At 51.9% G+C, this 27,947-nt stretch overlaps 1 protein-coding gene across 10 annotated transcripts in view; it reads right to left on the reverse strand.

The window, feature by feature from the left end:
* Window positions 1-8,988: 8,988 nt before the first annotated feature.
* FAM120B (family with sequence similarity 120 member B) overlaps window positions 8,989-27,947 on the reverse strand; it is an 85,857-nt gene continuing 66,898 nt past the window's right edge. For all 10 annotated transcript variants that reach the window (XR_014311706.1, XM_082730419.1, XM_082730423.1 and 7 more), the window contains 2 exons: window positions 25,247-25,298; window positions 8,989-9,464 (listed from right to left, as the gene is read on the reverse strand). Coding sequence is in view for 9 of the 10 variants with exons in the window: in XM_082730419.1 (XP_082586545.1) it covers window positions 9,452-9,464; window positions 25,247-25,298 (65 nt within the window). In the remaining variant the exon portion in view is untranslated. The remainder of the gene's footprint in view (window positions 9,465-25,246; window positions 25,299-27,947) is intronic.

Genomic DNA, 27,947 nt, shown 5'->3' on the forward strand with positions numbered 1-27,947 from the left:
CTTTTGAGTACATTTTACAGATGAAGCCCACGACTGTGGCATCCAGTTCATGGCAGCAAGTGGGCTGGCACATCCCGTGACGCTGGGCCTTGCCAGGTCACAGACACTATTTTGGGGGGGGGCAGGACAGCAGGTAGGGGCTCTCTGGGGGTAGGGTGTCCTGCCCTCTGTGGAGCTGCTTTAGCAACGACCTGCTCTCAACTGGGCCCAGAGGACTAGTGCTCTGTGGCCCGCGGGGCCCAGCACGGTACAGCGCCCCGGAAGCCCACTCCCTCTGGCCTGTTCCCTTGGGCATCCCCAGTCCCTTTAGGAAGTGGCTCAGCTCTGCAGAGTGATAGAGCAGGGACCGCACTCTGGGGGCACGTGGCGGAGGTGGGGAGTCACAGAACACAGATTTTCTCCACGTGCACTTTGAGAACCAAAACTGCAGAACTGGACGGTCACACTGATGTGTTTCATTCGGAGTCGGCTATGTCCCGAGCTGACGGGGCTTCTCAGATTTACAGAAGAGCTACGGGTTCCAAGGGGTGTGTGGATTATGATTTATTTTTTTGCTCGTCTCCACTGGTGTCGGGCTTCAGGGCCTGGCAGGGTGGGCCTGTGGAGAGCCGTCCGTCATCTAACAGCCGAGCATCCCAAATGCCAAACACGGCCTACCCAGGCCGCAGCACCTCCCCCGAGAGCCCTCTGGGGAAGCACGACACAGGCCTGGAACTTGGTCATTCCAGAGGCATCCTGGGGATGGGACACGGTGAGTGCCCCCCACTGTCCGCCCATACTGCCCAGGTGACTGTGTGGACGGACAGAGGGCCGCTGTGTCCGGGCGGCTGCTTCTACTCCCTGAGGGGTGCGGGACCCAATCGGAGCATCACCCTGGCCTGCTGCCCAGTGCATGAGTAAAGTTGGGAAATGCCGACGTCCAGAGTGTCACCGCACAGTCTGTGCTCGCAGAACGCAGAACACCTGTATCTCATCCACTTCCGCCTCTCTTCTTTGGACTCTGGAATTTTCAGTAACAATGACCACCAAACACTGTCACGGGTGTGGGGTGAGTCGAGAGCAGGCATTAGGTGCGATACCGACTCAACGATGTCCCTGACATGAACCACGCGAGGCCCGAGTCCTGGAGGGAGCCTTTCTGATTTCCTAACAGTTGCCACAGCCCTGAGTACGCAGGGCCTCAGCACGCCGCCGCGTGGCAGGACGAGCCGGGAGCGGCCCCAGGAGACCCCCGCCTGCCAGACACCCTCCTGACTCCCACGCACGCCGCGGCGCGTCCCGGGCCTTCTCGGGCTGGTGGGGGCCCCCGAGGGGGCTCATCTCCTGCCCAGCCCGGCACTCGTGGTCGCTCAGTGAATCGGATGAGCGGACGAATGACTGATGGGCTCCTCGGGAACAGGGGACCCCGGGACAGCTGAGGGCTCCGTGGTTCTAAAAACTAAGCTTCAGGTGAGTTAAAGGACCAGCTGGAATCTGCGTGACAAAGTACCGAACACGGGCGCTGAAACGCGGACGGCTGCCCCCAGGAAGGACGTTCTGTGGCTTTAGGAAGAGTAACTTCAGGCCAGCGCACTCTGCCGGGACGCAGCCGAGACGCAGTCCAAGGGCTGCGCGTTCCCCTCTCTCTGCGAGCACCCTTCCCGGCCGTCTCTGCAGGCAGCCTTCGCGGGGAGACCCGGGGAAGATGGACCCACCTCCTCGGGGAGCTCGGACGGAGCCCAGCGCCATGCCAGCAAGCATCACGGGGAGGGACGTCGTCTCGTCTAGAAGAACCATGGGCCCCACAGCCCTGTCCCCCGAAGCCACACTGGAGCGGGCGTGGGCCCCACAGCCCTGTCCCCCGAAGCCACACTGGAGCGGGCGTGGGCCCCCGAAGCTGCGCACAGCTCTCCGGTCTCCGCTGCTCCCCTCCGGCCCAGCCGCCGGGCACGGGGCCCTGCGGTCCTCAGGTGCTGACCTAGGGGGAGGTCATCTGCTGGACGGGCGGGCTCTGTGCCCCAGCTTATTCTCCCTTCGGGACGTGCGGCCCCGGCAGGCTGCTGCAGGGTCTGCCTGCACAGGACCCCCGGGCGCCAGAGGACCCCACCCTGAGGCCTCCACACACAGGCTGACGGGGAGGCACCCTGGGGACACGGAGTGCCGTGGCCTCCTCTCTGTCTCGACCTGGTCTGTGATGCACAAGGGGTCACAGGAGACAGTGAGCTCGGGGCCTGAGAGCATTTCCAAGCCAAGGCAGGGATTCCCGGGCATGTTGCCCTGGGCACCGAGAGTGTCGGGGCTACTAGCTGTACCACAGCACAATGCGGTGACCTCTTCACTCCGGCTCTGATGTGTGGCTGCCGCTCCCTGGCCGTGTGGCAGGGAGCAGAACCACCGCTGCTCCAGGTACTGCCTCTGGTGGGCCGGGGCCTGTGCTGAGGAGCTGCATGGAGCTCAGGGCCCGGGGGGCCCACTCACACTCACGGGGGGCCCTACGCCCCACGCTATGGGACACACACCCTGCTCTGTGCACACCCGAGATATACGATCACTTGGGCAGCAGGGAACAGCCTGTACCCTGGCCCCTCCAGGCCACCCCCAGGCACCCACTGGACGCAAGCTTCTGCTTAGTTAGGCCAGAGGTGAGAGAAATGGGGGGTTTGGGCGACAGCTGGGTAGGAAATGCAGGGGCCGAGTTTATTTTCGGTGAAGACAAGGTGATCTACGGTCCCTGGGGAGACGGAGACACAGACCCAGCGTCAGAGACGAACACACGGAGGGAGAGACAGCGACACGGACAGACGGAGACGGAGGGAGCACAAGTGAGCTCAGATCAGGGGCGGGGAGTCGGGCCTTGAGCGGACTTCGCGTCTGAGGGCCCCACTGACGTCGGCAAGCTAAATGACATGCAGGAAACTCTTGAATTTAAAAGTATAACCTTGCTTTTTATTGGTTTGTTTCCAACAGCTAATAGTGCAAAAAAAAAAAAAAAAAAGACCTTTACCAAAATTAAGTCCTAGTGGAAGCGACTGATTGACACAAAACGCTTGCAGTCAGCACCGTGTGGGAGGAAAAGCATCTCCACGAGGCAGGAGAGCCCCCGCGCTGGCAGCTGGCGTGTGTCCCAGGAACCTGGAAGCCCAGGCACATGCTGCCCGTGTGCCGGCACACACGTGTGCACACGTGGCCCCACACGGAGGCTCACCCCACAGCAGGCGTGCGGCGGTGGGCCCCTCGCGCTCAGAGACCCATACGTGTTGTGCAGGTTGGTCCCTGGGTACTGGGCCCTGTGCTCGCTGCCCCCTGCCCGCAGCGGAAGGGCTCCCTGCTCTCAGGTCCCCCGAGGGCGAGTCTCCTGAACTCAGGACAGAAACCACCTGAGTCAGGGTTAGTCATCAGACGGACCTGTTTCTTTGACGATGAGTTTTCTATCTGCATAAGTGTTTGGAGTTGGCTACGGGTTTGAATCAGCTTCCCCTGAATCGCTCACATTTTAGGGTTTCAATGCGTCCACTTTTCAGAGTCCACTGAGGCGTGAGTCTGGCCGGTGGCGCGCCTCCCCAACACAGCCGCGGGGGCGGGGGAGAAGGAGAGTCCAGGAAACATCATGGAACGGCCGCCTTTCCAGAGAAAGTCGCGCTTCGTCTTCTTCTTCACTTCTAGTCCTTTTACAACCGAGACCTCCCCCCGTTGCTACGTGACGGTGCTTTACCGTCACCTGGGGGTCCCGGGCTGCTCTGACCCTGTCCTGCAGGAGCAGCGCTTACCTGGCAGAGGCCGTCTGCACAGAGGGGAGACGCCCAGAGAGAACCAAGAGCCTCCTGGACATCTTGCAGACTCAAATCCAGACCACCCGTCGGTGTGACAGCTCCAGAAACCATGTTCTCGGTGGACAGGGTCTGTGACCATTTAGCAAAAGCCCTTCTGCGAGGACCCCACGTGGCTGAGCACAGACCGCAGGCTTGCAGAGGCTAACGCCTCCCAGAGCCTCCGTTCTCCTGGACACGGCCGCAGACACGTGCCCAGTTTCTGAGCGAGCTCGGGAACTGAGGGGACCCCCATGGCGACTGCCAGCCTCTTTCAACCCTGCTCCTCCCGGACGGCCTCCCCCAAACTCCAGGAGCCCACAGATCAGCCCAGGCGCTGTGGGCATCGGGGTCCTGCGTCCACTCTTCCCTGTCCCTCCCCACGGCCTGCCTGCCAGGTGACAGCACAGGTCACCCTTTCTCTGCTGTCTCGGCTGAACACATTCTGTCCCACAGCTAGGGTGGGCGTGCGTGTCCCAGCTGCCCAACCCCAGTGCACACTGGGTGGCTGGTCTGGGGAAAGCCACCTCGGACCTGGCCACAGCTGTCCCTCAGGCGAACGCCGCATCCGGAATGCTGCCCTAAGAGCGACTATTGGCAGACGAGGGTTCCCCAGCCTCCCCCACGTCGTCCTGAGGCTCCTGGGTGCCTCTGTCCACTCCCCCTTCCTCTGGTTCCCAAGGCTGTTCCTGGGATCAGGCATCTGCACCCCTAACCCCCGACTACACCCTCAGCGCATGAAAGGGCCAGCGTGCTCTTCCCCGTTCAGAGGCGAGGCCTTAGCGTGGCAGCGTCTCCAGACCGACTTGCTGCTTTCGGTCCCGGCTTGTTCCGAGCCAGCTGGAGCATACGCAGAGCTCCCGGAACGACCCTGCACCCACAGTCACGGGGGCTCACCTCCGATCGCCCGCGGGGAGCGACCTGCACGGCTCAGCCGCACAAGCACGGCTGGCCGAGGGACCGAAGCGTGTGTGACAATTGCACAGAGGGAAAAACCCATCCAAGGCGCAAGACAGACCAAGGGACGGAAACCCAGGAACGGGGAGACACCCGTGTTCGCCACGTTTTCAGACCCCGCACCGCGCCTGGCTGGGAGGCGCCAACGGGGCGTCCACACTCTCCAGGAGGGCCTCCATCCCCTCCCCCGGAGGCCTGTGAGGAGGGGTTTCCACGGCCACAGGTGAGCGCAGAGGCAGGCGTGAGGGCCTGGTTGTCCTTCATAAAACCAGACATCAAACGCATTCACAGAAGTAACACAAGGCTCCTCTTCCGGTTTTCTGCAGGTGGATACAGGTTTGAACCAAAAATGTCAGCCCTCGGGGCGCCTGGGTGACTCAGTGGGTTGAGTCTCTGCCTTCGGCTCGGGTCATGGTCTCAGGGTCCCGAGATCGAGCCCCGCATCGGGCTCTCTGCACGGCGGGGAGCCTGCTTCCCTTCCTCTCTCCCTGCCTGCCTCTCTGCCTACTTGTGATCTCTCTGTCTGTCAAATAAATAATAAAATCTTAAAAAAAAAAAAATCAGCCCTCATTTGGTATACTGTTATTTTTTTTTTTTTTAAGATTTTATTTATTTATTTGACAGAGATCACAAGCAGGCAGAGAGGCAGGCAGAGAGAGAGAGGAGGAAGCAGGCTCCCTGCTGAGCAGAGAGCCCGATGTGGGGCTTGATACCAGGACCCTGGGATCATGACCTGAGCTGAAGGCAGAGGCTTTAACCCACTGAGCCACCCAGGCGCCCCGAGGTATACTGTTATTTTTAAATAAAAATTTGCCTCACTTGAAATTTTCAACATGGTAGAAAGGAAGGAACCCTTAATAATTGTGAAGAGTGACGGGTCTGAGACCAGAAAGCAAGGATTGCTTCTCGAAGGGTGACGTGGCTTTTGGGTAAGAAGCCACGGTTTCCACGACTCCCTAATTTCTGTCCCGACACACGGCCGGGGAGGGCTGTGGCACAGTGACCGCTGCCCCTTTGTGCAGGGACCGGTCACGAGCCAGGGACGTGCAGGAGGTCAGTCCCGTGACACCCGCGCCTGCCGGCTCGCGTCCGCGCCCGCCGGCCCGTGGGCCGTGACGTGCCCCTGGCGCTCCGTGGGGGACGCCGGCCGCCCCACAGAGCTGCGGTCAGCCGTCTCAAGCCAGCTTTCGGCCTCGGGAAGGTCAGACTGGGAGGAGGAAATGTGCAAGAAGAGAGCAAGTGGGGGAGGTTCTGAGGACAAGAGTCTGACTCTCCGGGAAACACGTCCAGAACGTTTCAAACCCCGAAGGGGCCCCGCTCCTTCCAGATGCCCCTCGGGTCCTGCAACGTGGTCTCCTCGGGACAGCTTCCCCCTTCCTCATGGACTCCGGTGTCCCCAAGCGCAATGGCTTGTCCCCTGCTCCGCTGCCTGGGCCGCGAGGGTGGAGTCAGCTGGAGAAGGCGCCAGGCCTCCCGACAGGCTTCCGTCCTGCTCCGGATCGCACTGCTCAGGGCCGTGGCTTGAAGCATTCGGTTCAACAGACAGGTGGCTTAATTTAATGGAATTACTTGCTTTTCCTGTGTTTTAAAGCTACAGGGACCACGACCAGGGAGGGCGTGTCTCAGACCACTTCACGGGGCCTTACAGATCGGAGGCGAACGGGAGGCTGAGACGCCAAGTGGCGAAATGAGCTTCTGGAGCCGAACTGGGGTGGCGCTGCCCGCGGCGCGCGTCCGAAGACGAAGCGCACAACAGCCGGTGGGAAAACCCCCGTCCCTCCGATCCTCCCAGAGACGGTCCTTCCCTGGGTTACTCCACTCGGTTTCATCAGAAACGACTAAGATCTGAGTGTCCCAGTGGGGACACTCCGTTTGATGAAGGGAACACGGACGTATGAGCTTTAGCGTGACGTCCTAGCGGCGTGGCGTGGCGCTGCAGGTCCCAGGGGCCGGGTCACGCGTACCCTCGGTTTAGGTCTCCTGGCTGAGGGGTCGCTGGAGACACGCCAGCCCCGGCCAGGCCTGGTCACAGGCCCCCAAGGCATCGCCGGGACTCGTCCGACCTCAGCCTCTCCAGGCCCACCCGTCTGTGCTGAACGGCCGTTTCTCACCTCTTCTAGTTCAGAGAGCCGGCCGAATACCGAAGGGTAGAATTAACCTTTTAGTTTCCGTCTAACACTTAATGAAGCTGCCATCATGAGAGTAATCACCGTCCCGCAGTGGTTTTCAGAACCACGCAGAGCTCACGAACGAGGCCTGTGTCGTGTCCACGTGCTGCCCAGACCAGTGGTCACGAGAGGGGACGGCCACTGGGGGACAGGGACACAGGCTACCAGGCCTCAGGCATCACCAGAGACTGAAGGGGATTTGGATGACGAAAGACCTTCTTCTGAGCTTGGCTCAGGATGAGGGAAAAGAGGGGCTCCTGGGGGCTCAGTCAGTGTCCGACTCTCGGTTTCAGCTCAGGTCACGATCTCAGGTGCTGAGGTCGAGCCCCACAAAGGCTCTGCGCTTAGTGGCGAATGTGCTTGCTCTGCTCCTCACCTCTCCTCTAGCACCCTTGGGGAGGGCTTTCTAGCTCTCTCGCTCACTCACTAACTAAATTAATCTTAAAAAAAAAAAAGATGAGATGGGGTGACGGACACGGGGGGGTAACTGGGTGACGGACACGGGGGGTCACTGCGTGACGGACACGGGGGGGTCACTGGGTGACGGACACGGGGGGTCACTGGGTGACGGACACGGGGGGTAACTGGGTGACGGACACGGGGGGGTCACTGGGTGACGGACACGGGGGGGTCACTGGGTGACGGACACGGGGGGTCACTGGGTGACGGACACGGGGGGGTCACTGGGTGGGGGGTCACTGGGTGACAGACACGGGGGTCACTGGGTGACGGACACGGGGGGGTCACTGGGTGGGGGGTCACTGGGTGACGGACACGGGGGGTCACTGGGTGACGGACACGGGGGGGGTCACTGGGTGACGGACACGGGGGGGTAACTGGGTGACGGACACGGGGGGTCACTGGGTGACGGACACGGGGGGGTCACTGGGTGACGGACACGGGGGGTCACTGGGTGACGGACACGGGGGGTCACTGGGTGACGGACATGGGTGGGGGGGCGACGGGCTAAGCCTGCCGAGTCACAGACCCGCGCCCCTAGGGCAGACAATACGTTAATAAAGAGAAGTGCGGTTTGCCGGCCGTCAGCCGGTTTCATTCTGTCCAGCTGCGCTCCGGGGTCAAGTGCGAGACGTTACAGCTCTTCCTGAAGGCTCTCCTGCAGCCAACAAGGCCCACGTCCCGCTCGCGACGGAGCAGGGAGGCTGACAGTGTGGACTCGGATGGTGCCCCCGGGTGACCCTTCGGCATCAAGCAAGAGGAGAAGACGAACCCCAAGGGCCCTGGCTTCCAGAGGGGAACAGGCCGGGGCCCCTCCCACCAGAGCGGTAGCTTCCCGAGGACGGGGTGCAGGTCGGCGGCGAGCCCTCTCCTCCAGCAGACGGCAAGCCCAGCTCCCGTGGAGACCGTGCGCGAGTGAACACAGCTGGGCTCCAACACTGCACACGCAGAGCTCACACACACACACACACACACACAACATAGGCCTTTTTTCCGTTTTGTTTTGTGACAGTCAGGAAATGCTGATGCTACTGACTTATTTTTCCTCCTAAGTTGTGGCAGGTGCCCCAAGAGCTTGAGACTAAACAGAAAGTACGAAGGATGGGGAAGACCGGGACCGTGGCCAGCCCTGTGGACGCTGAGCCTTGCAAACCATGCGAGCCCAAGACTTCTTAAATCCACACACCTGAGCTCTCACCACGGCCACTGGCCGTCACCTTTGCTCTCTTTTCAACTACGTCATACACAGTCATTCTGGTGCAGAAGTTCATGGCTAGCGCCACGTCCCTGTGGAAATCAAGTCCCTCTTGGGAGACGCGCGACAGGCAGCCCGTGGCGAGCCGGGGTGCAGTCCGGACGCCCCCTGGGGCTCCGCCGCAGCAGAGGCCCTACAAGCTCAAGGAAGGGGTGCGTGCTCAGGGCTCCAGTCACGGGCACCAAGGGTGACAGCGATGGGGAGGCCTCTGCCCACCGCCCTTCTCCCAGCATCTGTCCCTCCTGTGGCCGCGGGCGGAGCAGCTCCCGGAGAAGAGGCCCACCCCATAGGGACCTGCTCCTCCCGAGCACGGGGCCGACCGGCCCCCGGGGAGCTGCCGGGGACTGCGGAACACCACCACTTGTTTCATCACCAAGTTCCACTTTATTGACACGACAACTTGGAAGGAAAGCTGCATTAGGAGAGCTCAGAGCAGGAGGACGCGGACACACGTGCAGGAACGGAAGTCGCTCTGGAGCCACAGCGGTGGACTGGCACAGGGGTGACCACGTTTTTGTCAAGGGTGTATGCAGACTTACACTGGGCAACTGCTGAACTCGGCAGAACCCTGGCGTGAAGACGCCGGCACCGAGCCCACGGGAAACCCGGCTGCAGGCGGTCGGCTGCCTGAGGCTCTCCCAGCTGGACAGCTCCAACGCCGGGTCCAGACGCGGCACAGGACAAAGAAGCGGGGTCTTCTTTCCTTGTTCTAGCAGCAAGCTTATGGCACAGAGGGGCGTCAGAACACAAAAGGCCTTGTGATCAACGTCCACGCTTTGAAACAACTCTTTCTTCGATTGCGAGGGTCGGTCCTGTTCCAGCGGGCCTCAGTTGGGCCACCTGCAACACAAGGGACCGTGTGAGCCTCCGGCCAAGCGCAGGCTGGCAGCCGGCCCATGGGGAGAGGGGCCAGGGTCCCGCATCCTGCGGAGGGCATGCCTGGCCGGGGTTGGGGGGGCACCTGGCGTGTGCGTGCCTGCGCACACCTCACTCATCTTACTCATGAGTCTGGGAGAGGAGACAATGTTGACGCGTGTGCAGCCTGATTCCAGAATGAGCAGAGGACACACCCTCACCGAAGGAAGAACACGGGCCGTCATTGTGACTTCCTAGCTCACGGGGCAGCCATCACCTGTCCTGACGCCACACGCTGCGTGCTTCCTATGTGCTGACTCATGCGGCCCCGAGGGCCGGCACCCTCCATATTCTGGGGATCGTTCCCACCGTGGCGACTCTGGAAGTTGCCCACGGCCCTCCCTCTGAGTGCCCCTCCCCAGGACGCAGGGCACCAGCTCACCAGCCTCTCCAGACCCCTCAAGTGGCCCCTGCATAGATGGTGGCAGATGCTGGCGCCCGGGGTCTGTGCTGACGGACTCCAGCCCTGCCAGCCCCTGCCCCGACTCCTCTGACAAGTGCCCAGTGCTGCAGAAGCCGCGGAGCAGGTGGTCACTGCGGGTCTGCATGGTGGTCACACGGGAGCACACGCTCCCTCTCACTGACATGGGGGTGGGGGTGACATCACCCCTGTCCAAGGCCATACACACAGCAGGCCACAGAGCCGGAAGCCAACCCACAAGCCAGCACTGGCACCTCAATCACAGTGTACCCAGAAGCTTTCCTCCCTCGCATTTCCCACCCAAGTTAATGGCGCTAACGTCCGAGCCTGACGCGAGTCAGAGCCCTGAGCTTCGTCCCACGGCCCTTACGCACTGCTGCCCTCACCCCAGTTTCAAGTGGCCGCTCCGGGGTTCCCTGGAGTTTCTTAACCGTGTCATTCCCTTGGTGTCTCCAGGAAGAGTGGCAGACGCGTCCTCGGATCGGGAGTGAAAGAGCAGGGACCCCCAAGGGTAAGGGTCCTGTGGCTGGAAGTCCCACCCGGGTCACAGCCTTCCAGTGGCCTTTTTAGTACCCGACTCTTCAACACTACGTGCCTCAAGAATTACCAGCCGTGTGAGAAAAAGAAATCTAAAACAAAAACAAGGGCCAAAGCAAACACAGAAACCTGGAAGAAGAGTCTGTGAAGGAAAAAGAAAAAACGAAATAGAACTACTGCTGGCAAAAGAAATGCTGCAATTACAAAGCAATGAAGAGTCTGCGTTAAACACAGAAAAGAATCAGAATTCCACAATTTAGAAACCGCAAAACTAAAGACCAGAAAGGAGGGGAGACGAAGCTGGTGAGATCGCCCAGGAAAGACACTAAGAGGGAAAGCACAGGACAGTTCCGGAGCTGGAACGCGGTGCCCAACCTCCGAGACAAAGGGCAGAGAGCGGAGAGGAGGAGGAGGTCAGAGAAGAAATCGCTGGAGGAAAGCTCCAGGTCGGAGACACAGGAAGCAGCTTCCTGCCAGTGCCGGCCAGGTGGGAAGGCTCCTGGGGCGGCGGGCTTGGGTGGCGCTTCCCACTGCCCTCGGGGTGGGGACTGTCTGACCCACCGGTTGTTCAACCTCCGTGCGTTTGTGTTCTTCTAGCTGTAATTGAGATCCTGTGAGTGAGAGCTACTTTCACACCACTGTGGGGGGAAAGGATGCTTGACATGACTTTTAATCGTTTATTTTTGTTTAATTTTTTAAAGATTTTATTTATTTATTTGAGAGAGAGACAGTGAGAGAGAGCACGAGCGAGGAGAAGGTCAGAGGGAGAAGCAGACTGCCCGTGGAGCTGGGAGCCTGAGGTGGGACTCGATCCCGGGACTCCGGGATCATGACCTGAGCCGAAGGCAGTCGTCCAACCAACTGAGCCACCCAGGCGTTCCGACTTTTAATCTTTTAAATTAAATCAAAAATTTTTTTTTATTTTTTTTAACTTATTGAGACTTGTTTTATAGCCTAACGTGATCTATCCTGGACAACGTTCCATGTGCACTGCAGAGAATGTTTCCTGGTTTTGCCTGGACGGTCCACCCACGAGGAAAGCGGAGTGTTAAGCCCCTACACGCCTGATTCCTGTCAACCTCTCATGTGTCAGTCTTTGCTTTGTGTGTCTAGACGTGCCCACGCTGGCTATCCACACATGCACACTCGCACCCTCGCGGGTTGATCCTTTATCGTTACGTAATGTCCTTCCTTTGTTTCTTGTTACAGTTATTTTAAAGTCAATTTTTTTCCAAGAATTGCTACCCCAACTTTTCCCCGCTTCCATTCTCATGGAAAATCTTTCCCCGTCTCCCACTTTCCGTCTGCGAGTGTCTTTAGATGGGAAGTGAGCCCCTGTAGGCAGCACACAGATGGGTCTCGTTTCTCCATTTCATTCATCCACCACTTCGCGTCTCTTCCTGGGAGCACCCGCACCATCGCATTCTGTGTGTGGACTCCCTGCCACTTTGGTGTTCTCTGGTTTGTCTCTTGCTCTCTTCCCTCGTGACTGACGGCTTTCTTTACTGTTGCTCGTTTTTATCTTTACTTCTTATGTATCTATTGTACCTTTTTGGTTTGTCACAAGCTCACACACGCGTCCGCAGTCCGCAGTCGTCTGTCCTGTTGGCAGGGACGCGAGGTCAAGCACATCCTGAAAGAACGTTTTTAGCTCCTTCGTGCTTTCTGGGCGCCGTCGTGTCTCCGTGTCTTCGTGCGCCCCCTTTCCTTTCCTCACCGGCCCACTCCTCGTCGGGGCTGTCTCTTCCAGAGAAGTCCCTTCAGTACTTGCTGGAAGGCCAGCTTAGTGGTGACGGACTCCCGTAACTCCCGCCTGGGAAACTCCCTCCTCTTCTACTCCGAATGCGGCCGCCGGAAACGGTAGTTCTGGCTGCAGTTTTCCTTTCGGCACTTGGAACAGATGATGCCCCTCCTGTCCGGCCTGCGAAGTTTCTGATAAACATCAGCTGACGGTCTTACAGGGTTTCCCTCGCATGCAACTAGGTGCTTCTCTGGCTGCTTTTAAAACTCTGTATCTTACCGTTGACTCTGACACTCTGCTTCCTCTGCACCCTCCTGTGGGCCTGTGGACGTTCGGGTCCACTTAGATGCGTCCTGTCCGGGACCTTGGGATTCCTGAACCTGAACGTTGGTTTCCTTCCCCAGGGAAGTTTTCAGTTATTCCTTCACACAATTTTCTGACCCTTTCCCACTCTCCTTTCCTTCTGGGACCCCTATAACGTGAACGTCTGTTTGCTTGATGTTGTCCAAGAGATCCCTTAACCCATCCTTATTTGTGGGTGTGTTTTCTGCGAGTCACCATACAATACAGCACCACGTTCCGGGATTCCTGTGCGCAGCACACCCAGCGCCCCACGCAGTCCCCGCCCTCCTTAGCACCCCCACCAGGCTCACCCTCCCCCCACCCCTTCCCTCTAAAACCCTCAGTTTTAAAACTATTCAGCTTAGGTGCTTTCTATCACCCTGTCTTCCAGATCGCTGATCCGTCGTCCTCGTCCCCCAACCTGCGCTGGTTCCCTCTAGCGCGGTTCTCATTTCAGCCGCAGCATTCTTCAACTGTTTCTCTTATTTTCTCGTCGTGGAGGTTCTTCTCTGCAGTCTAGTGGGCGTCCTCAGGACTATGACCATCAGACATGCCGCTCACCTCCTTTTATGTTCAACCTACTTGTGTCTGGGGGTCTAATAGGAATCTGTCAAACAGAGCACGTGTCACATTTTTTAAAAAATCTGTTCTGTCAATCTCTTTTGACTGGAGACTTTAATAAATTTAAATTTAAAGTAATTACTGATAAGTAGGGACTTCTGCTACTCTGCATGTTTTCTATGTGCTCTAGAGCTTTTGGTCCTTCCTGTCCTCCATTACTGCCTTTTTCGGTGTTTTAACTGTTTTTTGGTGGATTTTGTTTCGTACAGACACATTTTTAATTCTCTTCTCATTTCCTTGTCTGTGTATATATTCAATAGCTATTATCTTTGTGTTTACTGTGGGGATTACATCTAACACCTTCAAGTTGTAACACTCTTAAGTTGAATTTAACCAGTAACTTCAACAGCATCACGCTGCTCTGTGGCTCCTCAGAAGGGTAAAAACTGCCCTATGACCCAGTAGCTGCACTACTGCGTATTCATCCAAAGGACACAAGCATAGTGATCTGAAGGGGCACCTGCCCCCCAGTGTTTACAGCAGAAATGTCCACAACAGCCCAAATATAGAGCCAAGATGTCCATCGACATATATGGATGAAGTAAGTGCTTATAATGTAGAGTGGGATGTAACGCAGCCACCAAGTGAACGCTTGCCATGCGTGAGGGAACGGATGGAACTAGAGGGTGTCATCCTGAGGGAAATAAGTCAATCAGAGGAAGACAAATACCACATGATTTCACTTTTATGTGGAACTTAAGACACAAAACAGATGAACACAGGGGAAGGGAGGAAAAAGTAAAACAAAATCAGAGAGGGAGGCAAACCACAAGAGATTCTCACTGCAGGAAACAAACTGAGGGCTGCTGCAGGGGCGGTGGGTGGGGTGGGGGTAACCGGGTGACGGGCGCGAGGAAGGCGCATGAAGTGATGAGCACTGGGTGCTGTACACAACTGACGAGTCCCTGAACTCCACCCCTGAAGCTAAAAATACAGCCTACATTAATTAAATTGCATTTTTAAAAAATCGAAAAAACAAAACTCTGCTCTGATACAGCGCCACACTACCGTGTGACTTAAGTCACAATGCACATTTTTATACACTATATGCCCAGTAACATATTGTTAATTGAATTTTTATGTGTTTGTCTTCCAAATCATGTAGAAACTAAAAGGTGTAGCAGGAAACCAGAACTGTAGTGCTGGCCATGTAACTGCCCGTGCATTTGCCTTGCGTTGTCTTCACAAGGCTTTGGAGTCTGGCCCAGGGTCCCTTCATTTCATCCTACAGGTCTCCCTTCAGCGCTTCCTGCACGGCAGGTCTTGTGGGGATGGCTCCTCCTTCTCGGCTTACACTCATCAGGGAATGTCCTTATTTCCCTCTTATTTTTTTTTCATCCACATGCTTTTATTTTTATTCAACTACAAGCAAACAGCAAAATTAACACAACATTCCACAACTCCTCCAGACTGGCTTTTCCTACCAGATGAAGAGGGGCCAGTGTAGCAAGGCACAGACTTCAGGATTTCTGACAACCTCTTACCCAGCCCCTCGGCTCATCTAGATGGCCTGGCCTTAACCTCCTGCTTCTTCCAGTCCTGCTCTTTAGAGGAGCTGGAGCAGGACACTGAACCCTGCCCCCACCGGTAACCAGTCTGAGGAGTACCACACTGGGGGGTAGTAGACCTGCCAATCTCTATGGTGAGAGACACAGCCATGAAAACATGGTGCAGAAGTGCCATTATCCGCAATTCAGGACTCAGGTTCCCAAAGGCAGAGGAAATGAATCCTTTTTGTTTGTTTATTTATTTATGACCGTTCTTAAAGACTCTTTGGTGCTCTGCTCTATTGCTGTAGACCAGGGTTTTTACCTGAAATTTTTCTTCTTTAAATTCTGGGTTGCTATTCTTATGTTAACAATTTGATGACCACATCCTAATATCAGAATATCCCCCCAAATGGAGTTCAAATTAGATCAAAACATAAATTGGGATGTGACTATCCAGGGTTATAAAAGATAGGCATAAGGAAGAATCACCCTAAGCCAGGATCTCAGTGCTCAAGCCTCACCTGTAACTACATGTATCAGTGACCTTGAGAGCACTGCTTGAGACCTCTGGGACTCTGTTCCCTAACATTCCCCTCCTTCCCAGACAGCTGCTCACAGACCTGGAGCACAGTCACCCCACTCTCATCACACATGTCAGCCAATGGGGACCTGAGCTGGAACTTTTTGTGAAAGACCCCACTTTGAATTTGCCATGGCGGTCTCTGATCAGTTGCTGAGAACGGACTTGTCAAACGTCAGTGGCCCATCCTGTTCGTAAACCAACCAGACAGAATGCTGAAGGCCTGTGCCCTTGAGAGACTCAGAGCCAATGTAACTGGAGAGAGCTGTGTCACTACTGATGGCACCGCCCTTCATACTGACCACCAGAAAATGGTGCCACTCCCTGTATTTGGGGTCCTTCCTGCAGGGAGCATATGGATCTGTCATGACCAAGGTGTAGTGTGTACCTGCATCAAGGCCAACCCACGCAACAGCGGTGGGCCAGCTCTTAACCTGGGTGGGCATCAGCACTCTGCCCAGCTCACTGATCCCCGCCCCAGCATATCCTGCAGATGCTGTGACCACTTGCCCATTTCCTGCAGGCTCAAACACATGGACCACTTGCTGAGGTCCACCAGCATTGTGGGGCCAAGCTGGGCAGACAGCAGTGAAGTCACAGGAGCAAGGTACAGGCCTGCAGCACTGCCTCTGATTGACCTGCGAACCGTCTCCCTCATTTCTGAAGGACAGTTTGGCCAGGTACTGAATTTTTAGTGCAGTTTTCTTCTTTCTGTGCTTTGAGTATATCAACCCACTGCCTTCTAGCCTCTGAGGTTTTGGATGAGAAACTGGTGATGATTATTGACGATCTCTTGTATCTAATGAGTCACTTCTCTCTTGCTTCAAGATTTTCTCTTTGTCTCTGGCCCATAACAATTTGATTATGATGCACTTTGGCAAGGGTTGAGTTAATTCTAATTAGTTTGTTGAGCTTCCTGGATTTGTAGGTTCCTGTCTTTCATCAAATTTGGCAAGTTTTCAACCATTATTCCTTTGAATATTCTTTTTACCTCTTCTCATTCTGCGACTCCCACAATGCATATCATACAATTGCTTGCTGATACCATATGAGTCCCTTCAACCTCTGTTCACTTTTCTTCATTCATCATTTTTTGTTTCCTGGGTTTAAAAATTTCAATTGCCCCATCTTCAAGTTCACAGATTCTTTCTCTGCTGCTCAAATGTGCTTCTGAACCCTTCTAGAGAGTATTTCATTTCAGTCACTATAGTTCCCAGCTCCAGATACCTTCTTGGTTCTTTCCGTAATCTTTATTTCTTTATATCTTTTTGTGTTTTCAGTTTGTTCACTGTTTTCCTTTGTCCATGTCTTCTTATAGCTCTTCGAAACTCTTTAAGTCTTATTTATTAAATATGACATCTGGGCTTCTTCAGGGACAGTTTCTGTCCATTTATTTTGTCCCTTGGAGTGGGTCATGCTTACATACTTCTTTGAATGCCTTGTGATTCTGTTGTTGTTGCAAACTGGACGTCATAAAAATTGAATCATACTGTTCTACCTCTAGAAATCACATTCCTCCCATCTCCTTATGCCTGCTGTTTGTTGTTGTGTGTCTGCTGGAGACCAGCCTGAGGCAAAAGCCTAAGGTCCTCTCACATCATCTCTGACCTCCATTTTTTCCTTGCCACACATGATGGCTTTTTAGATACCCCTGCATGGACAGCTGTTTTTTGAATGTCCTGATCCTTAAGTGTCTGGCTCCCACCAGAGCAAGAAGTTGGTAGTGGTGGTGGGGGGTGCCTACTATCATGTGTTGCCCCATTCAATGCTACGAGAGCCACTTCAGCCAGTGGAGACTGACACGATGGTGGCCAGCCTCTATGCCTGCATCTCAGCAACCAAAACCAGCAGCCACTACACAAGAGCCTGATGCTTGGACAAGGTCCTCATTGTTTACTCTGGCTCCAGCAAGGTGCCCCAGGACCGTGTGCATGGCTCTCTGCCATGGGGCTGGAGGACGGGCAGCCAGAAATGATGGAAATTAACCACAACTTACCAGCCAAGCTATCCACTGGAAGCTGCAAGTCTTCAGTCTCCACCCTGTTCCAAAACAATTCCTTCAAGCAGTTTCTGGCAATACAATTATCTAGGTGGAGAGACAGATTCCTGGTACTTCCTATGCCCTCTCTTCCCTGAGATGACGGCCCTCCCATTAATTTTTGAATGCAGTACTGTTACTATGCTTTCTGAAAGGGATTTTGACTTCCTCAATAAATATTTAGAATAGATTAATTTCCAAGTGGAAGACTTTTGCTATTTATTTTTCGGTTGTTGATTTCTAGTTATTTTTTTGTGTACAGAAAATACAGCATGTGTGGTTTCTACTTTTCACTAAATTGACTGAGATTTACTTTGGAGTCTAACACATGGTTAGATTTCTGAACTGTCCTTTTGTGGAAAATAACATAAACAAAAGGACATACACTGCTCTGTATATTTCCATCAGAATAAGCTTGTTAAAGTGTTGTTCAAATGCATGTCACTATTGCTGGTCTATATGACCTATTCATTTCTGGTAGCTATGTGTGCCATATACGTGAACATCAAAGACTTAATACCCATAATATAGAAAAGGCCAAATCAATATTAAAAAAATCACCCAAGATTTAGCCGGATATGAATGTGTAGATCACAAAGAGAAATACAAATGGCCAATAAGTGTATGAAAAAGATAAGCTTCACTAGTACTCAGAGAAATGCAAATTAAAGTGTTGTTCTTTTTTGACCATAGACAAAGGGCCGAAAATCTGCATACAGTGAAAAGTGGAGTGGTCAAGGCTCTTGTGTGCAGTGGGAACTGACCAGGAAGAGGGGCAGGGGAGATGGTGACCTCACGTCAGAAGGTAACATGAAACACCCAGTAGCCCACAGCTCTCAGTGAGCACAAGCAGGCAGTTCCAACCCTACACATTGTATGGAGTCAATCAGGGTTTCTGGCCACGAGAATGCTGAATCAAGAAAAACTTTGTGTCTTTGGGTCCCTCTCAAATAATTGTTTTCCAATTCAAGTAACTGTCTTTCTTAACAAGACAGAAATGCAGGAAATGCCCAGTCTCTTGCAGTTTCATCCCCACCTTGAACACAACCACTGTTAGTCAGTCTGATGCTTATGCATCTGTTTAATTCACGTCTCAATTTTAGGCTCCTCGCTTTTTCTCTCTTTTTGTTTTTTTTTTTTAATTTTTTAAAGATTTTGCTTTGAGAGAGTGAGAGAGGAGAGAGCAGAAGCACCCTAGCAGGGGAGGGGCATACGGCGAGAGCAGCGGACCCCTCGCTGAGTGTGGAGCCCAATGTGGGGCTCAATCCCAGGAGGTAAAGGCAGATGCTTGACCGACTAAGCCACCCAGGCACCCTCTTTTTTTTTTTTTCCCCAGCTTTACTGAGGTATGATTGACAAATAAAAACCTGTATATATTTAAGGCATACAGCATGGTGTTTTAATGTAGCTAACCCTGTGTAAGAATTGCCGGGATCAATCTAACCCTTCTATCGCTTCACGTAAGCACTACTTGTGTGTGTGGAGTGAGAACACTCAAGACCCATTCTACTCTCAGCAAATTCCAAGTATACATTATTTTTAGTCTACTTACTGTGCCGCACATCAGATGTCTCGAATTTATTCCCCTTGTAGCTGAGTGCTGTACACTTCAGCCAACACCTCCCCATTTCCTTAACCAGAAGCCCCTGGCAGCTACCATTCTACGGTTTCTCTACGGTCGACTTTTTCAGATTCCACATACAAGTGATGCCATGAAATATTTGTCTTTCTATGTCTGGCTTATTTCACTTGGCAGAGCATACCCTGAGATCACCCCCACTGTCAAAAATGCCAGGATTTCCTTTTTTATGGCTGGATATTGCTTGTGTATATGTACCACAATTTCTTGATCTGTTCATCTGCTGATAACTTAGGTTATTTCCACATTGGCTACTGTGAAAAATACCACAATGAACACTGCAGGGCAGATATTTCTTCAAGACACTGATTTCCTTTCCTCCAGGTGTATACGTCCAGAGGAGGACTGCTGGACCACAGTTCCATTTTTAGAGGAACTGCCGTACTGTTTTCCACAGTGGCTTTCTGCATTTACACTCCATCAATGGTGCACAAGAGCTCCTCATCAGTGCTTCTTCTCTCTTGCCTTTCTGATGATGGTCATTCTAACAGGTATGAGGTGTTATCCCACTGCGGTTCTGATTTGTACTTCAATGATGATTAGTGATACTGAGCACCTTTACATGTACCTGTTGGCCACCTGTGAGCCTTCTGTGGAGAAATGTCTGTTCAAGCTCCTTTGCTCCTTTTTCAATTGGGTTATTTAGGAATTTTCTTTCTTTCTTTTTTTTTTTTTTTAACTATTGAGTTATAATAGTTCCTTTTATATTTTAGGTATTAACCTCTTATCAGATACATGGTTTGAAAATATTTTCTCCCATTCCATAGATGGTCTTTTCATTTTGTTCACCATTTCCTTTGCCATGCAGAAGCTTTTTAGTTTGATATAGTCCCACTTGTATATTTTTGCTGTTCTTGCCTATGCTTTTGGAGTCATATCAAAAAATCATTTCCAAGACCGACGTCAAGGAAGTTATTCCCTATATTTTCTTTTGGGAATTTTACAGTTTTAGGTCTTATGTTCAAGTCTTTAATGCACTTTTGTGTAAATTAAGGGTCCAGTTTCGTTCTTATGCATGTGGATATGCAGTTTTCCAAACATTATTTATTGAAGAGACTGTCCCTTTCTCCATGGTGTTCGTGGAGCCCCTGTTGAAGACTGGTTGACCGTACATTTGAGGTTTTATTTCTGGGCTCTCTATTCTGTTTTATCGACCTATGAGTCTATTTTTGTGCAAGTACCAAATTATTTTGATTACTTTAGCTTTGTAACACAGTTTGAAATCAAGAAATGTGACACCCTTACCTTTGCTGTTCTATCTCAAGATTGCTTTGGGTTTGGGGGGTATTTTGTGGCTCTATGCAAATTTTAAGGTTGTTTATCCCATTTCTGTGAAAAATGCTTATATTAAAATTTTCATAGGGATTGCACTGAGCATGTGGATTACTTTGGGTAGTATGAATATTTTAACAATACTCTTCCAATCTACGAACACAAACTATCTTTCCACTTACTTGTGTCTTCAATTTCTTCCATCAGTGTTTCATAATTTTCATTATACAGATCTTTTATCTCCTTGGTAAAATTTATTTCTAAATATTTTATTCTTTTTAATGCTACTATAATTAGAATTCTTTTCCTAATTATTTTTCTGGATAGCCTGCTGTTAGTGTATAGAAATGCAATTGATTTCTTTATATTGAACCTGTATCCTGCAACTTTACTAAATTCACTTAATAGTCATATTCTGACAGAATCTTTAGATTTTCTATATATGAGATTGTAACATCAAACGGATCTTACCTCCTCCTTTTCTTTTTTCTTTTTTTTTTTTTAAACATTTTTATTTATTCATTTGACAGAGAGAGATCACAAGTAGGCAGAGGCAGACAGAGAGAGGGGGAAGCAGGCTCCCCGCTGAGCAGAGATCCCGATGCGGGGCTCCATCCCAGGACCCTGAGATCAGGATCTGAGCAGAGGCTTTAACCCACTGAGCCACCCAGCACCCCCCACCACCTTTTTTTTTTTTTTTTTTTTAAAGATTTCCCTCCTCCTTTTCAATTTGGATTCCTTTTATTTCTTTTTCTTGCCTAACTGCTCCGGCTAGAATTTCCAGTACTATGCCGCACAGAAGTAGTGAGAGTGGGCATCCTGCTCTTGTTCCTGATCTTAGAGAAAGAGCTTTCAACACTGCATCATTGTATATGATACCAGCTATGGGTTGGTCATTTGTGGCCTTCATTAAGTTGAGGCTCACTCTTTTTATGTTTACTTTGTTGAGAGCTTCAACCATGAAAGGATGATAAAGTCTGTAAACATATAAAGAAAATATTAACACAACTAAAGGGAAAGTAGACAGCAATATAACAATTGCAGGGGAGTCCAATACCCCACTTTCAACAATGGGTGCATCATCCAAATACAAAGCAATAAGGACACACTTTAGGCCAGACGGACTGGACAGACATCTGTAACAGACGAATACACTCTTTTCGAGCATTCAAGAATGTTCCTCAGGGTAGATCATATGTTGGGCTATAAAACAAGTCTTAAAAATTTAACAAGACTGATGGGCACTTGGGTAGCTCAGTTAGTTAAGTATCCACCTCTTGATTTCAGCTCAGGTCATATCTCAGGGTTGTGAGATCGAGCCAACTCATTGGGCTTCATGCTTGGTGTGGAGGCTGCTTGAGATTCTTTCCCCCCTCTCTGTCCCTCACTCTCCTAAGTTAACAAGACTGAAATTGTATCAAGTATAGTTTCTGATCCCAATGGTTTGAAACTTGAAATCTGTGAGAAGAAAAGTGGAAAATTCATAAATCTGTAGAAATTGAAAAACACATTTGTGAACAACCAATAGGTCAAGGAAGAAATCAAAAGGTATCTTGATACAGACACAAACAGAATACAACATACAAAAACTAATGGGATGTAAAAATAATAGGATGCAACCAAAGCAGTTCTAAGAGGGATGTTTATGGCAATAAATGACTATGTCAGAAGAAAGAGACATCTCAAATAAACCACCTGACTTTCCAGGTCAAGGAACTAGAAAAAGGTCATACTAAGCCCAAAGATAGTAGAAGGAAGGAAATAAAAAATATTTAAAAAACATTGAGACAAGAAAGAGATAACAAAAATAAATGAAATTAAATTGGTTTTTTGAAAAGATATACAAAATTGACAAACCTTGAGCTAGACTGCCCAAGAGAAAAAGATAGATGGCTCAAATCAAATTACAAAGAGAATAAATTAAAACTGATACGACAGACACATCCACACCCAAAACTGGATGACGTAGAAGAAACGGATAAATTCCGAGACATACAACCTATGGAGACTGAATCATGATGAGGCAGATCATCTGAGCAGACCAATAAATGAGAAAGGAGATTGAGTCGGTAATTAAAAAGTTCCCAACAAATGAGAAGTCCAGGACCAGATGGCGTCGCTGGTTAAAGAATTAACGCCAGTCCTTCCCAACTCTTCCAAAAACACTGAAGGGTCACGTCCAAACTCGTTCTAAGAGGCCAGCAATCCCTGATATCAAAACCAGACAAGGACACTATATGAGAACCATAGGCCAACAGCCCTGATGAACAATGATGCAAAAATCCTTGACAAAATATTAGCAAACCAAATTCAACAGAATGTTAACACGTCATACACCATGACCCATGTGACCATAACACCACCAAGACCAGTGGTATTTATCCCTTGGAAGGAAGGAGGGTTCAACACATGCAGATCAATCAACACGACAAATAAACAGAACGAAGGATAAAGAATCCTACGTCCATCTCAGTCGACGCAGAAGCAGCATTTGACAAAACTCAAAATTTAACATCCTCCCTCTTCCCAAAGATCCCAATATATTAGATCATGAAGTGTCTTCCCAATAATCAAAGAAATGTGAAAGATTTAATTATGAGTGATATATTGTTTTCTTTTTTTTTTTTTAAGATTTATTTTATTTATTTATTTGACAGAGATCACAAGTCGGCGAGAGGCAGGCAGAGAGGGAGGAGGAAGTAGGCTCCCCGCAGACCAGAAAGCCCGATGCAGGGCTCGATCCCAGGACCCTGAGATCATGACCTGAGCCGAAGGCAGCGGCTTAATCCACCGAGCCACCCAGGCGCCCCTATTGTTTTATTTTCATTTTCAAATTGATACGTGGACATTTCATCCCAGCCAGACTAGGCTGCAGAGGTGACTGACTCACACAACAAGATCACGGAACCTTACCGTAAACACTGCCTCCTCAAACAGAAGAGACTGAGCGAACTCAAGGACTTAATCAAGCTTGCTAATGACAAGAAACATTTTACTGACAAGCTGCAGTGCAGATATTATAAAGGGGAGAACAATTTTCACGGCGGTCTACTCTTTTCATCTAAGGGATGAAAACTTCATTTCAAAGTTATAAAAATAAGCAGAAAAGAAATGAAACTTCTAGAAGCAACAGTGGTCTCAAACGAGCACAAATGAAAGGGACAGAATGTTGACAGACAGGGACACTGTAAGTGGAATAAACAAATCTATTTCTTTTTCTTTTCTTTTTTTTTTTTTTTTAAAGATTTTGTTTATTTATTTATTTGACAGAGACAGATCACAAGTAGGCAGAGAGGCAGACAGAGAGAGAGGAGGAAGCAGGCTCTCTGCTGAGCAGAGAGCCCGATGTGGGGCTCAATCCCAGGACCCTGAGATCATGACCTGAGCCGAAGGCAGAGGCTTTAACCCACTGAGCCACCCAGGCGCCCCAACAAATCTATTTCTAAAGCTGGGGAATTGGGGCGCCTGGGTGGCTCAGTCATTGGGTGTCTGCCTTCAGCTCAGGTCATGATCCTGGGTCCTGGGATCGAGCCCCACATCGGGCTCCCTGCCCAGCGGGAAGCCTGCTTCTCCCTGTCCCATTCCCACAGCTTGTGTTCCCTTTCTCTCTCTGTCTCTGTCAAATAAATAAATAAAATCTTAAAAAAAATAAATGAGTAAAGCTGGGCCATCAAGTTGTAGGTCTTACAAGACTTGCATGGAAAGTAACCAGGTACACAGTGTATTTCAGAAGGCCTTGCAGGAAGCAGTGAGGGTGTTTCAAACATAAAACCTACATGTATTAAAACACCTGGAGACTGTACCCCATTCTGGTAAACACTTGATGGGATTCTAAGGCCAGACAAAGCCAGGAGCTCTGCGTACTTGAGCTGCTGGGGTAATGCATGAAGTACAACACGCAAACTGGTTACTCTGCTTCTACGGACAGCGACGACTGTGTCTTCGGGGACCATGTGTGAGCATTATCTGCAAGTGCTGGAAACCCCCAGAGCCACAGTGTGCGGGGCCGGACAGGCCACTGACACAGGCCGATCCCCTAAATCTAGATTTCCTTCCACTGTCAATACTCCAGAGGTTGAGCTCAGTAAAACTTTGGCCTTGAAATGACAATTCTTAAGTTATTTGAGAATTCTTCCATGAAACTTGGAAAATCCAGAACATTTTTTAAAACCAAGAGCTGTTCAATGCTTAGATACAGCAAGAAATGAACCTCTCATTAGCAGCATTATAAATTAAGCTTCCTGACAATGAATGAGTGCCTCCTCCCCACGCAACCCTACAGGCCACCCGTCTAATGCCAGGTGTCTGTCAGCTGGGACCCAGGCCTGCCTCTCATGCACTGTTGTCAGGGACTCTGAGCTGGAGCCTGGCCAGAGTAAAATGGAAAGGAGGATTTGGCAGGAACAGACCCGTGGGCCACACACCATTATGATTCCCAGGCAGGGCCGGGCCCTCCGTGCAGAGCTGGCTCTCCCGCCAGGAAGGGGAGAAGAAGGCGGTTACCTCTTTCCCTCTGTTTAGAGCTAGAAACCACACGTGGAATATTACACCGCCGTAGTGCATCATGTCTCCAATCTTTACAGTCCTTACAATCTAGCATTAAATTTAAAAAAGCAGGACATAGTAAGATTCCAACTCACTTTAAAAAAAAAAAAAAAACCACACTTTCGAGACACAGATAAAGCAATGAGAGTAAAGATGTTAGCAGAGTCAGGCACAGCCCCTGAGACTAAGCCGACGGGGCTCTCCTTCATATGCTGCGAGAGAAGTCACTGAAAAGCTTCGCTCCCGAGAAGGGCGTCCCAGGGCTTTAGGGCTGGACCTCCCGTCCCCTTCTCTCCGCACTTTTTTGAGAGGAAGCAAACTTATTTGCAAAACCAAGTTAACCTAGCCCCACGTCAGGATGCAGCATCTGAATTTTTTTCAAGTTAGCAACTGATATGAAAGACACATGTTCCAAAGACAGATGCTCTACTTTCGTCCTTGATCAAACGGATTTGTTCTGGGGATGGAAGTGGTGACTTACCCAGAAGAGGGTGAGTATCTCCTCCAATGGTCAGGGTCATATGGTCTATTTCCTGTACCAAACAAATACGAAAACCAAAACTAAGTTAATTCCATTTCTCTAAAATTCAAACAGAAAAACCAGCACATTTCCAAGTAGGTATCAAACAACACGCTGAGCTGTACTTGGAGAAGAGCATCTTTCTTCCCTTTTCTGTTGCGGCCCCTGTCATTAAGTTTGTTGCCCAACTATTCCATTAGAGTAGGAAGCAGTTAATTAAGTGGTGGCTGTGCTGGCAGAAGGAAGCATGTCCCCAGTGCTCCTCTGAAAGCCAGTTCCAACCACGGGCACGACAGCCAGACAGCCTCCACGGCCGCTGACACTGGGAAAGGAGCTGCACGTGCACAGGGATCATGGAGGACACTCGGCCAAGGACGGAGCGAGCGGCGTGCGGCTCTTTCCCTAGCTGAGTGCCCCCCTTGCCCGTGCAGCTGGTGGCTCCTCACCTTCCATGACACAGGGAGTGTCGGGGAACCAGAGGAGAGCCGCCCGCCGGGAAAAACGGAGGTCGTTCGCACACTCAGAAAATGACATTTTCCTGACACAGCGGCCCGCGCCTCTCCCGCCGAGGGCAGCCTTTGTGGCTCAGCGGCTCCCACAAATGAGAGCCTGGCAGGGGCTCTGGTCAAGGGCTGGGTGGCGGGAGCGGGTCACAGCGAGGCCAGAAGGAGGCTTCCAGGCCCCTCCTTGTTATCACAGATGCTCAGCGATGGGTTTACGATAGCCCAGCACTCCTGCAGAATTACCGCCGACAAGGGAGAATCTGAAGGAACCACAGGCAAAGGCCATTTGCTACTGACTGTGGAATATAACACCTCATTTCTCACCAACAAGGAAGAAGTTACGCGTTCTCACGCTCACTGTCGCTACTTTGAAGCTCCCCACCACAGGGAGGGTCTCACCTCTGCCGGTCCCGGGACCCCTCCCCAGTTCCCAGCCCAGGAAGCAAACGTTTCACAGGGAGGCTGGTGCCCCTCCCTGAAAGGCCCCGGCTTCCCCGCCTGGCCCCTGTGGGCTCACGGAGGCGGCCACGGCTGCTGCTGGTGCTCGCCCCTCCTCTTCCCTGACTGTCTCCTGGTAACTCAGTACACACATTCGGAGGCATTTTTAATTTTACATAAAGAATTTTGTCTGTTAACTCTGTCCAGGAAGTAGTGACAACTTTCTACTCGGACTACTTAAATATCTCTAAAAGATCCTCAGACCGGAGTTCAAAGGTAGACATAAGGGAGCAAACAGTGTGTGGGCCCAGCAGCGATGACATCATTAATTCTATCACAGTGACAAAACTGAAAAGGTGGATTCCCTGACCTTAAATAACGTGCCAGCTCTAATAAAAGACTTTCTATGCGTGTGTGGCTCGTATCTCACACAGGAGTATCTGAAATCAGACAACACATGGCTCCACCAGGAACACTTCTGTGAACGTTTCTCCACGTGAGACATCTGTCTTTGCTGAGCCACCGCCTTGAGGGAGGCTTGGGAGACACCCCACGCTCCAGCTCTCGGGGCGGCCGACTCCACGTCACATCAGTTCAGGCGGTCTGCGCAGGCTTCAGCACATCCGTGTGCTCTGCTGTGCCAGCCACGGTGCACCTGCCACCTGCCACCACACGCCCTGATGACACCAGGGACGGTGCTCCTGAAGCCAGCATTCCATCCCCAGATTCTGAAATCTGGTCTTAGCTCAGAACCCACGCGGTGCAATTCTGCCTCTGACCTGTGGTCTCACAGGGCACGTGTTTCAGCCCCGAGCCCTCCTGCACCAGCATCCCCAGTCTTCCGTGGGGCCGCTGCGGTCCTGGCCCTGAGGAGGAGGTTCCTGCAAACCCGGGCACCTGGGGCAGCTTCAGCCTCTCGCTTTTGTGTCTGTTACAGTCTCCTTGCTTCTATGTAACCACAACAGAAGAGGGAAAACAGGCTTCTCCAGGCCTCGGACCCCATCTGACAAACATCCTTAAGCGTTGCAAACGCTCCCTGAAATCCGGGGGGTCACTCATGTGCGCGGGGGACCTGTGCTCAGTCAGGTCACTGGTGAGCAGTGGGTCCTGCCTGTGAGAACCTCTGCAGCAGGCTTCCTCTGGGGATGAGGAGAGACAGAAGGACATCCTCCAACGGCTCTGAGAGACTCAAATCCAAGGACTCAGTAGGGCGACTGCACCCGGCTTGCCTGGAACCCTGGGACCCAGCCGGTAGGACACCAAGGCCTGCCCAGGCTGCCTGCTGATGACGCGGCGGGGACCACAGCCCAGGGAGCGTCTCCGGGGAAGCACGCGCAGAGCCATGGGCCCCACTGATGTGCTCGTCGGCCTGGAGACTCACGGTCTCCCCCACCTGTGCCCAGGCCTCCCCGGCAGCCCTTCTCCCCATGACGTCACACGGCCGAAACTTCCTGATTCCGGAGACCCGGCAGGAAGTAAAGGAGACAAGCCCAGGCCCAAGGGGATTAAGAGGAATGTCAGTCACCATTTCCCACACCAATGACAGCACGGAGAGGTGCCACTGCGGAGGCCTCTGCCATCTGCTCGGAGGGGCGCAGGGAGGACTGAGCGCCCTGTCATGTCAAGCTGCCGGAAACCTGTCCAACGGGGTTGCCCTCACCCTGCTCCCCGAGCCGGGCAGCTGTGCTCTAACCCTCCCTGGAGGGCCAGGGTCGCAGCAG

Source organism: Mustela nivalis (genome assembly GCF_964662115.1).
Source record: "Mustela nivalis genome assembly, chromosome: 5".
Lineage (NCBI taxonomy): Eukaryota > Metazoa > Chordata > Mammalia > Carnivora > Mustelidae > Mustela > Mustela nivalis.